This window comes from Poecilia mexicana, unplaced genomic scaffold, assembly GCF_051168715.1.
Source record: "Poecilia mexicana isolate PSO_F unplaced genomic scaffold, ASM5116871v1 scaffold_14, whole genome shotgun sequence".
NCBI classification, from domain to species: Eukaryota; Metazoa; Chordata; class Actinopteri; order Cyprinodontiformes; family Poeciliidae; genus Poecilia; species Poecilia mexicana.
Window position 1 is genome coordinate 11,208,288 of NW_028263383.1, and position 12,478 is coordinate 11,220,765.

Consider the following 12,478-nt stretch of genomic DNA (forward strand, 5'->3'; position numbering starts at 1 on the left):
GGTAGAAAAACCTGTCAGGATTTCTACAGGTACTGTTTTTTATTGTCCTAATGTAATCCACAAATTTCTGAGACACAGAATTTTGGGTTTTATTATCTGTAAACAAAAATCACCAAACAATTAATCAAGGCCTGAAATATAAATATAAAATATCCATTTAATATATAAGTTTTCCTTTCTTGTACCTATATTTATTTGTTGCTGACTTTAGGACATTTGATTGAGTTGAGAAAAAAGAAAACAGACCAGGAGTTAACATCACAGAAAACAGAAGTTATGTCAACTATAAATCATATTTTCTTTGTTTCTTTGCTCTGAGTTCCTCTTTCAGACACACATGGTATGACTTTTCCTCACCTGTTCTCCAGAAATCAATAAATGACTGCTTAAGGAAAGGATTAAATAATACTGTTTAACACTAAACACTAAATGCAGTTCTCTGACTATGACCAAAAATCACAGAATACATCTTTAAACAAATTGGTTGAGTAAATGTTAGTAACTGTTGAGTGATTTTAGAAAGAGAGAATTGTCTGTTCATTCCTTTAGTAAAGTTTTACCAGACCTGGAGGTAACATTACTTAATTTAATTACTATCAGTAATTAACTAACTTGTTGAGTTAAACTGCAAATTGTTGCAGATTTGTAGCCTCTAAAATGTATAATTATCTATCTGAAGCAGTAACTAAGTTATTCACCTGCTTCCTGGCTTTGATGCGCTTGTAGGCAAAGTCTGGGAAGGGGGAGCAGGGAATAAAACGTCCCACTCCAGAGGTGACATGAAGGTTTCCGTCTTCCAGAACAATCTTTCCTTGGCATATCACCACCAGCGGCGCACCGCGCAGCTCCATGCCCTCAAACACATTGTACTCAGCAGCCTGAAACACAAAGAAAAGGATTTTAATGAGAAATTAGCTGTGAATTTATGGACACCTTTAAAAATGTTGAGACATTCTGGAGGAACAAACTCTTCCTTTAAACCTTTACTGGCCCTTCCTTCCAAAATATCACCTTGTTCCTATATCTACCTTTGTTAAGCTTGATGTTTATTATTGTTATTATTATTATTCACCCTTTGCTCCCTTTTCTCAGCCTTGTGTATTTTCTATCTCCTCCAGACTCTCCTTTCTCAGCGTGTCTGTGATCTCTGATGGTTTCCTCCTCCTGTTCCATTGTTCCATATTTCCTCCAGTCCTCCCCCCCCTTTTTATTTGCTGCTGTCCATATTCGGGCCAGAACAGGACATAACTAAGGCTCACTGCATGCCAAATATGATGTCATGACTAAGCCAAGTGTGTTGGACTGTTTGTGTTGATGCCTGTTCTTGTGTACGTTTCCAAAAATCCCCTTTTTACATTGACAACAGCAATCAATTCAAACCAGATGCAGGCTAACCGGTAAACACACAGCCTGATAAAAGTTCTTTCCCGATACAATGGACTACTAACTAAGGACATTCATATTTTGCCAAGTTACAAAAGTCATTTTTAGCAGTGAGAACTGCAGTGTTCTTGTTTTGTACTTGTAGATGCTTCTTTAACTGAAGGGACAACGAGCAGGAAATGGAAAAGTGACATCACCCTGTAAGAACCCACAAATCCTCAGTGTACGGATTCAGTTTATTTGCAGAAAGGAAAGTCTTTTAGTTTCACCATGAGGAGGAAAGTGTTCTTTCACACTAATAAAACCCATTAAATAAGAACCTATTTGATTAAGCTAAAGATCAACCTAACTGAGAATTTTAATAAAATGTTTAATCCCAGGATTTGTTCTTGGCTGCTAACGTTTTAATTTCCTTTACTGCTGAGTCCCCCGTATGCAGCCTTCATATGTCTATGTGTGAATCAGAAACTGACAAAAAGCTCTGAGATGCAAAAGTAAACAAAACATTTCTGAGCTCATACGAATCAAATTAAGACTGCCCTGTTGCTTAGACATGCTCTGCTCTTGAGTTAAATTTAGGAACATCTCAATCATTAAACAGCTGGTATTTTTAAACAACTGATGTCAGAGTCTCCAGCCAAACATAACTCACAATGTCTATTTTCGATGCACTGTGTAATTTCATATCAGAGCATACAAGTCACACTGCAATTCATGAAGGTAATTTTAAAAAAGCATTGCTCTTTTCATGTAAACTACTTGCAAAACTCTATTTTAAGGGTGTGCACATTATTTTAATAATCTAAAAAAATCTTTTTTGAATTACCTTTAAAGTGTAAAAGAGATTGGCTGTTGGAGTTTATAGAGGGCGGAGAATCATTTTGAGCTGAATAATCAACAAGTCACATGAAAACATATTAGCACATTGAGCAGCGTGTAAACAAGCTTGATTGACAGCAGGAAGCCACTCTTGACAGTATTTCTGCAGATGGTCATAGTAGCTCATGGAGGACTTTGATCTTTTCACAGACTGTCTCATGCTGTCAATACCTGATAACAGTTTTCACAAATATGTAAAAAAATTAACTTATTTTTGTAAAAGTCACATACTGCAGCTTTAAAGGTATTGAGTTTTCTAGCGTTTGCCCCGTATTTTTTGAATAACAAGAATCCCCATTTGAGTTGAAATCTCAGAAAAATATTGCAATAAATCTGAATGTATAACATTCTATTTTTTTTAAATGTTAGCTTATTTTGGTGATCCAGTGAGATTAGAAGATCTAGCTGAAGAAAAAATCCCTGGGTGAAATATGCACCATATTACTGATGTTCACCCACAGAAGAGATTTTGGAACATGCATTTAAACAATCCATTTTTTCAGTCGTTAGTCTGTCACGGCTGAGCCGTTTTGGATTTACTGAGGCTCGACTTTACACTAAAAGCTGATCACGTGACAAGTTCAGTGTGAGTGGAATTAGTCATGAACATCCACTGAGACTTCATTTCCGTTCAGGGGAACTGAGAGCTCCCTGGAAGCTGTTCAAAAATGTGCTTTTCTCTCCCGAACATTCTCTCCTGCACACACAGATGTAGACAAATGTCACATAAAAAAGCTGGTCTTTTATCCAAATTTCTCAGCCTCTGAAACCACAGATCTGATGTTTCTGTGTTTGGTTATTTTCATTTTTGTCTCTGCAAGAGTTCACATTTTTCAGGGAACTTGTTGAAATAAATCAGTTACACTTTTTGAACATACTCGCTTAAAAACATGGTTAACTGAAAAGCAGGAGAAAAAAAATGCAGAATCTGGATGGATCCATTTGTTTAGAACCTGGAACAAGAGCAAACACAGCTTCGACCTGTATACATACCGAGTTGTGAGTCTTGGCAGTGATAGTGCGAACAGCGTCTGTGTCCCAGATGACGAGGTCGGCATCAGAACCCACGGCGATCCGACCCTTCCGGGGGTAAAGGTTCAGGATCTTAGCGGCATTAGTGCTGGTCACGGCCACAAACATGTTCTCATCCATCTTCCCTGTAGTCTGAGTGCAAAAAACCACAGACATGCAGATCACTGGTGCTGTCACGGACGAATCCAGGTCATTGAAGACCTTTGTAACTTTGGTCTCTAGAGATAAATGCATATATTTAGATCTCATTGTTCTGCTTATAGAGGTGTTGAAGAACAGAAAGTAGCACACAGATTCATGTGCTGCCTTTAACTAATAACTAGAACAGATTCATTTTAAATTGGATTATATTTTTTATTAGCTCTCTTTTGGTCACTGTGATGTAATGTTTGTTTGTTCATGATGTTTTTATTATGTAAAACACTTTGAACTGTCTTGTCACTTTACAACAGTTAGCATCCACTTAGCATTTGCCTCAAAGTCCGTTATTGGTGGTAAAGTATTTTTAAAGTTCTCTGATGAGTTCAGAATATATTCCATCATCTCTAGTTTAAAATATAAAATGATCCTGAACAGGAAGTTTTTCATAGATTACAGTTTTTGTGGCGTACCCAGATAATTTCTGTAAGTTTGGTCGATCCGGGCCAGTAAAATCCATACGTGAATCCCTGGAGGAGCCGGCGAAGCACCACCATTTGAAACCGTTTTTTATTCACAAACTATTTGTTCTATTTGTGAAAACACAATAATTTTACATATTCCTGGTTTATATAATATGTGGATAGTCAAACCAGGACAGAAATACTCTACACTGATCCTTAATATTCTCAAGGAATTGCTGTAATTTCATGAACATTGCATCATTGATGTCTAGTGAGCTGGATCTACAGTTTTGCCAATGGGAGTGACTGGTATTAGTTTGCTATCAGCTATGGAGAAGAGCCACTGATACGAGGAAACAGATTCACAGATATAAAAGCTTTTGGGTTCAGACTCATTTTGAAGCTTTGATTCAGAGCAGCTAACCCAGACAAGTGTCTCCTCAAATTTTATAGCCTGCTTTTAATTCCAGAACAAAGCTAAACATGGCCAAGGTCCAGTCAAATCCTGATGCAGCGATAACAAGGACAAAAGGACACACCGAAAATGGATAGGAGTTTGTTTGGAATAGACCAATGAGGAATGCATTAAAGATGGATAGAGGATAGTAAAGAACGGTTTCAGATGTAGGGAACATTTAAAGCCAGAAAAAACATGTGAAAAAACATTTCCTTATAAGACAACAATAAAAAAGGAGAGAAATGTACATTTTAAAGGTGAGGAGTATTTAACACCAAATAACGTATATGAAATCTTGTCAGGCATAATTATAAAAGTTACCATATATCATCATTTGCATGTGCTATATTACATTTAATCTTTATTTTTCAAAGTTTAAACCCCCAGAAAGTGGGCCTCACCACAGCCTTATCCCAGATGAGCACCATCCTTTCCTCCACTCCGTTTACGCCTTCTGGGATCTGGGTGAAGTCGTCCTTGCCGATGGCCTTCTGCGCCACGCTGAAGGTACAGTGAGCGCTGCCAGTCACACTGAGGTCTCCGCTGTGACAAAATGACAAATGATGGGGAAATATTACCAGCAGAGAGACGCCTGCTCTCAAAAGCAGGGCTTTGCAAACACAAGGAAATGTCATTACTTAGTTTAGCAGATTTAGTGAGCAGAGAGCCAAAGTTTTGCTCCTACAGAAAATAAATATGAGTAACATTTCCTGTTTCTGTAGAAGTCTTTCCAAATCCACTTGATAGGTAGCAAACAAGTCAAGAACAATTAAGTTTTATTTAAAGGTGGAATATTCATACAATATGTGTACTATAGCTGGAGTCAGTGCTACTCCAAGCAAATATGCAGAACAACCAGGGAGAACATCAGAACCGCTCTATTTGGTCTAACAATAAAAAAAAATGGACTCTTACTCAGCACTCAGGATTTACTGTAAGCCATAAACATGAGCAGGAATAACCTCTTGAAATATTTTACTTTGCCTGTAGTTAATCTTTATATCATCCAAGGAAATAAATAATTGAAATAAATGAACATGTGTTGATATTTGAATTTTTTAATGCACTTGTAAAGCAGAGCTGTGCGCCTCACCTTGCCAGCAGTGTGTTCAGGTAGTCTGGAGTTGTGGGATCAGGGCTGAGAGGAGGGGAAGTAACAAAAGAAGCAGCTTTGGCCCAGTTCTTGCTCCAGTAATGTGTCCCATCTGTCCCCAGACTGGCTGTGATTGGCTCCCCAAACACCACATTTCCTGAGAAGGAGATAACAGTGATTAAAATACCATGTCCACAGTCATGAGCAGCATAATCATATTTATTTACAGTATCTTAATTGAAAAGATTTTTGTATTTGTATAACTGTTTGAAAGCTGTTTGTGTTTGTAGTGAGATTTTGGTGATAATGGGGGTTTAATTCCTGTCAGGAACTCATCTTTTCTCCTGCTTTTGTTTCCAGTCCTTTGCTCTTACATGTCAGTGATTCATGTTTTCCAGATTTGTAAGGAAGGAACTTGGGAACAGATCCAATCGAAAGGTTTCCAGCTTATAAAGTCATTCAGGGAGTGCATATAAACATAAAAGAAGGTGATCTGAGGTTAGCACAGTTTTGTCTAATGTAGTTTTTTTAACCAGACAACCAAATGCATTTTCTTCTCTTGTGCTCACCTATTTTTGCATCCATGTGTTATTTTACAGTTTACATTCACATCCCTCAGTTCAGGCCTTGAACAAACAAGACGAGTTAAACGCCTTTTTGTCAGTAACCTGGTGCTCATTTTTAAAAACTCTTCTCAATACCTTTTTTTCGGGCCTGTGAGATGATGTCCGCGGCACTCTTGCTCATGACTCGGGTTACGTAGAGTGGACAGTTGGTTTGGCTTGCGATGGTTACGGCCCGAAACACAGCCTCAGCCTCCAGCTGCAGAGGAGGTACAAGCACAATGTTTGATGAGGTTAAACGGAAATGTTATTCCCATTAGAATTTACCTAAAAATATCAATTTATGTGCTGTCAGGGCTAAATGACGGCATGTGGTGGCTTTCAAATGTTTTCTTAGCCCTTAACATTTTCAGATTTTCTCACAAAACAACCTGAACATTTAATTAGAATTAGATCTGAACCTGACCAAACTCTTATGCTCCTTGACAAACCTCTTAGAATTTAAAACTTGCATATTTTATTTTCCCCTTTATAATTACATAAAACTTTGTGCCCGACAGAGATGATTCAAACAGCTGAACTGGCCCCTGAGCAAGGCTCTGCAGGAGCTGCTGATGAACTATTCATTTGATTCAGGTGAGTTGAACCAGACTGGATCAGTCAGAACCCTGAACTACACAATATTAACTGGAAATATTGAGGATTCTCTTTGTGGTATCAAATGAAACTGGTTAGAAAGTAATTTAATAAAATTAGCACACAGATGTTGAGATAAATCTAAATAGGATCAGATGATGCAGCACATGATTTCCCTTTGTGCTCCATCAAAGACTTTAGGAGCAAACGGACTCAACATCTTTTCAGTGTAGAACACAGCGTGAGATTTTCAGAAGAAATATTTGTTGAAGTATCTACAACTTAATGTTTGTATCAGTTTGACATATGACACAATAAGTAACCTTAAGTCCAGGATGGTAAAATATCCTGCAGTTATTTTAGACTTTAAAATGGGATGCAAACACTGAGTTCCTGCCAGCATGTCCAGTTTGGGTGTCCGAACAATTACAACTAAATATGAACAATGTTGATAGATATATGCCAAAAATTATGTTTACCAAGATTTGAAAAAATGAGATTAAATAGATAGTCAAAAGACGAAACGTTTCCGAGTTGGAACTGCTATCTTTCATTTTGCTGATTTTTTCTAGAGCAAGAAATGGTGGAATAAGAAGACTTTCCCCTGAAACCTCATGTGTGTAAAAAGATCAATATACATGAAGCCAACCCATGAGACACAATGTTGTAGAGAAATAGTTTCATCAAAATGTCTTTATTCCCCGTTTCCTTTAATATTTCAGTTTTTTCATGCAGTTAAGTAAAGTGTGAGGGTTGAACCTCCTCTGGCCTGCTCAGCACATGGCCCTCCGGTCCAGTGATGCCCATCTGCAGCATCCGGCCTTGCTCCTGTTAAACACACACACAAAAGCTGTTAGAGTCAAGGACATGCTCCATTGCGTGCAGAAATGTCTCTTAGTTTTCTTTGGTGTGAACGCTTCAGCAGATGTAAAGATGTGGTCACACTCATGAATAAAAATCTGTTTCATATTGTTTTGTTCTTTCTGATGTTCATGAGCACAGATCTGTGCTTTCTCTCAGTCAGGCCACACGCATGTAAGTAGGAGCCTGCTTCAGAGGATCTGCACACGTGCAGCAGTTTTGTTGAGCAATGCATGCAAATGTTGGCTCTTCATGGAGGCAGACCAACTGGCTTAGATTAGCCCTGAGACTCACTGCACCTGGAAATGAAAGTCCCATGTCTAAATACGTTTTAGCAACACTGGGCTAAAACCAAACCATGAACAAATTCATATTAGTTTCACTTCTTTACTGCTGACTTAGCAAAATGTGCAGTCAGAATGGCTTTATAGGAATTCAGGGGCAAAAGATGTTGGAAATACATGTGTTTTTAATGGAGTGTTATTTTTTTACCAAAGAGCTGCATACTTGTCATGAAAAGTATTAAGTTTTAATATTCGTAAATGGAAAATGCAGAAAAATGTTCAAAACTATAGGAGGAACATTGACTGTAAGCATTTTGGTTCTAACACTTGAAGCATTTACAAGGATAGTTTGACTTTTGTAGTTTAAAAGGTGAAAGTGTGAATCTGCCTGATCAGCAGACTGTGAGTGAACCAGAATTATTTTACATAGAAAGAAAAGACAGAGAAAAGATGAGGAACGTTCCATCTTCAATGCAACTCACAAATGACAGCCTGCTTCCACAATCCAAAGGTTTATCCCTGGCAGACTCGGGGATCTTCACTGTACAACAAACTAATGATTTACATACATGACCTACCTATACGGCAAGCCATTAGTGCCAAAAATGAAATATTTCCACTAGGTCTAGTGAAGAAAAACAAACAAAAATGCAGTTATATCCCATAAAGATGAGCATTATCATTTTAAGTTTTTTAAATTAAAAAACTTAAAATGATAAGATGGGGTAAGAGGGTCATCTCTCTAACTGTTGCCCTTCCACTGCTCTGAGGATTTCCTCCTAAAGCTTCTTTTTTCTGTAAGAAAAATATTAAACTGGCAACAAAAAATTGATCTGTCCCAAAAGGATTTGTCCTGTTCCAGCAGCAGGTTGAGCTGTGTATGTTCTTATGGGTCAAAAGCAAGGCTATGATATATTTTCTGAGTTCAAACAAATCTGCGTCTTACAGCTGATAAAAATCAGACTCCGTCCAAGTCGCAGTTTCAAACCGGAGCTGAGATTTATAATGAATCAGATCCAAATGCACTCAGTGATGGAATCCAGGCACATCTTGGAGTTCTGACTAATAGCAACTACTTAAATCCATCCAGTATTACAGTTGATTCACTTTCATTTGACCTCGTACAGGACAGCCTTGTATAAACTACACCCACACATTACTATCCAGCAGGAAATACAGTCATTACAGATGGTGCGTTTAGTCTGACGATGCAGTGTGATAAAGTGAAAGACGTAACTGAACTCAACTAAAAAGGAATAAATCTCTTCAAACACAAACAGCTGAAGATCTCTCAAGTTCTGAAAGAAAAAGAAAAGTTTTTTATTGTTACCTTAGCAATGATCTCGCCGTTTTCAGCGTGGATCTGGGCAATGCCCCCCCTCTCTGCCAAAAAGGTAAAGACCTCATAGAGCTGCAAGGAAAAGAGAACACAATTTTTTAATGTTGAGATCAAGCCAAGCCATTAAGACAAGAAAAAGACAGTACTCTGTAGCTCACAGGTCACTCATACGCCCCAATTTCAGAGGCCCACAATTTAGTTGAAGTTTACCAGGACACACACTGCAATTACCACGTGTGGTCTCCAGAAATGGAGAAACTGGTGGGGGATGAGCTGCAGTTGTTTTTGCGCTGCTGTGCCTCAGAGGTTCATGACATCAGTTTTTCAAGCGCCACTATTCTAGTTTCCTCATGTGCTCTTCCCAAAACCAAATGATCTATGACTGCATGAGAAACCGTCCAGCCTCACACCGTCTGAACGTGAACTATTTTACAGAGTTACTGCACACATCACAGACCAGGGGATACACACATAAAAATGTTTCCTATGGAAAATATATTAATTATTGCAAGATTAGCATTCCTCATTTCACATTTATTTCACTTAAAATACACCTCATGTGAATATTACCATTTTTACCATTTGTAGTAGCTACTGTTTATGATTATGTTGCCACAACACTTTTAAAGTGTGTGTGTGTGTGTGTGTGTGTGTGTGTGTGTGTGTGTGTGTGTGTGTGTGTGTGTGCGTGCGTGTGCGTGTGTGTGTGTGTGTGTGTGCGTGTGCGTGTGTGTATGTTAGGAATAGAAACATGTGCAGAAGAACATAATGAGTCAGTCTCTGATTATCCTTCATGTCATGCCAAAAACATTGCATAACAGTTGTCATCCATTTCACGGTTCTGATGCAGATTTCATGAATCCTGGAAGTTTGTTTTTTTTTACCTCACTGTTGCTCATCTGATAATAATCCTTGTAGGCCATGTAGACCTGGAATGAGTTCACACCTGCACAAAATAAGAACATCAGCATCCAGATAAAGTCTTCACTACTAACTTCATCATTTTGCTGTTATCCAGTATCAGTACAATGAGACTTTATTTAAAATGTCCAATTTGGAAAATCACAAGCATGTTCCCATCACATGATCCATACCCCTTCATTTTTTGTTCTTTCGTTTTGCTAACAACCACAAATTTCTCTTTGGATTAGATTCCTGCCAACTTTGGTCTACTAGACACAGAAATTTAAATTAGATTTGAAAGGCATTGTCAATAAAAATTTTAATTAAGTGTTACCACAAATTCACAATTAGATTTAGGTCCAGACTTTGACTGGACCATAAATAAACTTTCTTCAAGAACATTTTATTGTATGTTTAGTGCTGCTGTCCTGCTGGAAGGTGAACTTCCAGTTTCTAGGTTTCTCCGTCTTCCCCTCAACTCCAACCACCTTTCCTTCCATACTAGACAGTGTTTCCACACAATGATGCTGCCATGTGTTCAGGATGATGTGCAGTATTCATTTTTCTTACTGTGTTTTGCATGTCGGTGCAAGAACTTTAATTTTGGTCCCATCACCTTGTCATGTGATCCTTGGTTTTTGTGATACTCATTTTGCTAAAACTACTGGGGCCTTCAAAAAGCTCCAGCTGTTCACAAAACAGCTGGACTGACTCATGCACACAGGTGAACACTTGGAGCATCAGAGTAAAGAGAACTGGGTACATATGCATTCCACACTTTTTTGTCCAAAAAGAATCCCTTATAATTGTGCATTATTTTACTTCCACTTCACAATAATACACCACTTTGATGAAGTACATTGAAGCCTGTGGTTGAAACTAAAAGGAATCATGAGTCCCACTGCCGTGTTGCGCCACCACGGCCTACCTTTCTCCTTAATGAGGTTGTCCAGCTCCTGCTTGACGCTGTCGTCCCAGTGGGTGACGTCCACATGGAGAGAGTAGTCACAGCAGGCCTTCTCATCGGCCCACTGCCTCCACTGGTCGTAGGCCTCTAACAGGCTGCTGCCGGGCTCCGGGATCACATGATCCACTGTTGGATGAAGAGGGAGGCAGAGGGGTTGAAATGAGAGTTTTGTAAACAGAATAAGGTGATGATGACAGAGAGGACAGAAAAAAGAACAGACAGGCAGAGGGATGGGAGCAGGAGGCGAACATGGCTGCTGGTTTTGTTACTTTCTGTGTGAGTTGTTTATCTTGCGTAATCAGCTGGTTCCTGCAGCACTCAGACAGGGTCAGCAGGGGTAAACAGACGTCACATTGAATGTTGCCTATCTGGGTGAACATGTCCTTGAAAAAGTTGAGGCCTGTTGTCACTTGTTTATGTCAACATGATCAATGTTTTTTGCAGAATTTTTGAATGCACAGGCTCAACTGTCAAAAGAAAATCTTTGTTTTTTATACACTGCTCAAAAAAATAAAGGGAACACTCAAATAACACATCCTAGATCTGAATGAATGAAATATTCTCATTGAATACTTTGTTATGTACAAAGTTGAACGTGCTGACAACAAAATCACACAAAAATCATCAATAGAAATCAAATTTATTAACCAATGGAGGCCTGGATTTGGAGCCACACACAAAATTAAAGTGAAATGTTCCCTTTATTTTTTGAGCAGTATACTTTAGAGATCCTTCAGGAAGTTGGCAGTTGACCAAAATCAGACAAATTTCAGTTTGACTGGCTGGTTAGACAGAAGCATATTATTCTGATCAGTTAATGCACCAATTCTAGTTTTGGTAAACTATTTATCTCACATTTTTCATGTTTACATGACATAAACTCATGTGTGGAAAGTAGCGGCTTGAAAACTTAAAGAACGGTGCCCATTGAGGTCATCAAGGTCATGTTTTTGAAAGCTGACATGTTGACATGTTATCCAGCATGTCTGTCAAGCAGCCAACTGTAGGTTGGCTTCTTAAGCTGCTAACCTAGTTCAGCTGGCAGTGTTTTTCTTTTTTGTAAAATAAAAAGAGAAGCAATAAAACTGCAGTAAGCACGTTTAGATGAAAACCTTTAGTTAAATCAATGGGTGTGTATATCCTGTTTTATGTTCCAGTAATTCACCTCAGTGTAAATTTATGACCTGACTTTAAAATGATGTCACAACTTATGTCTGTAGCAGTCAATCCCTGACTTTTCATCTGTTTTATCACTGGAGCAGGATGTTAGTAAGAGTTATGATCATATGAAACAGCTGATTCTGATTTTAAACAGTAGCACAAAATAAATGTCTTGGGTGGGATTATCATAATCCTAATCTTAAATGAGTTACATAGTTTTAGAAGCAGGAAGGAATAATTTTTGTGTTTCTGTTTTAAATAAAAAGAATGGCATCATTTGTGTTAATCTTGTAATAACATACTTTTAGACATTTGTTT

The 12,478-nt window shown here is 38.2% G+C and overlaps 1 protein-coding gene across 2 annotated transcripts in view; it reads right to left on the reverse strand.

Annotated features, from left to right (window-relative positions):
* dpysl3 (dihydropyrimidinase like 3) overlaps positions 1-12,478 on the reverse strand; it is a 35,702-nt gene that overhangs the window by 5,337 nt on the left and 17,887 nt on the right. For both annotated transcript variants that reach the window (XM_014998261.2, XM_014998262.2), the window contains exons 4-12: positions 10,961-11,125; positions 10,014-10,075; positions 9,121-9,201; positions 7,405-7,473; positions 6,148-6,268; positions 5,447-5,603; positions 4,755-4,896; positions 3,256-3,426; positions 699-878 (exon numbers count right to left, since the gene is read on the reverse strand). In XM_014998261.2, the coding sequence (XP_014853747.2) occupies positions 699-878; positions 3,256-3,426; positions 4,755-4,896; positions 5,447-5,603; positions 6,148-6,268; positions 7,405-7,473; positions 9,121-9,201; positions 10,014-10,075; positions 10,961-11,125 (1,148 nt within the window). The remainder of the gene's footprint in view (positions 1-698; positions 879-3,255; positions 3,427-4,754; positions 4,897-5,446; positions 5,604-6,147; positions 6,269-7,404; positions 7,474-9,120; positions 9,202-10,013; positions 10,076-10,960; positions 11,126-12,478) is intronic.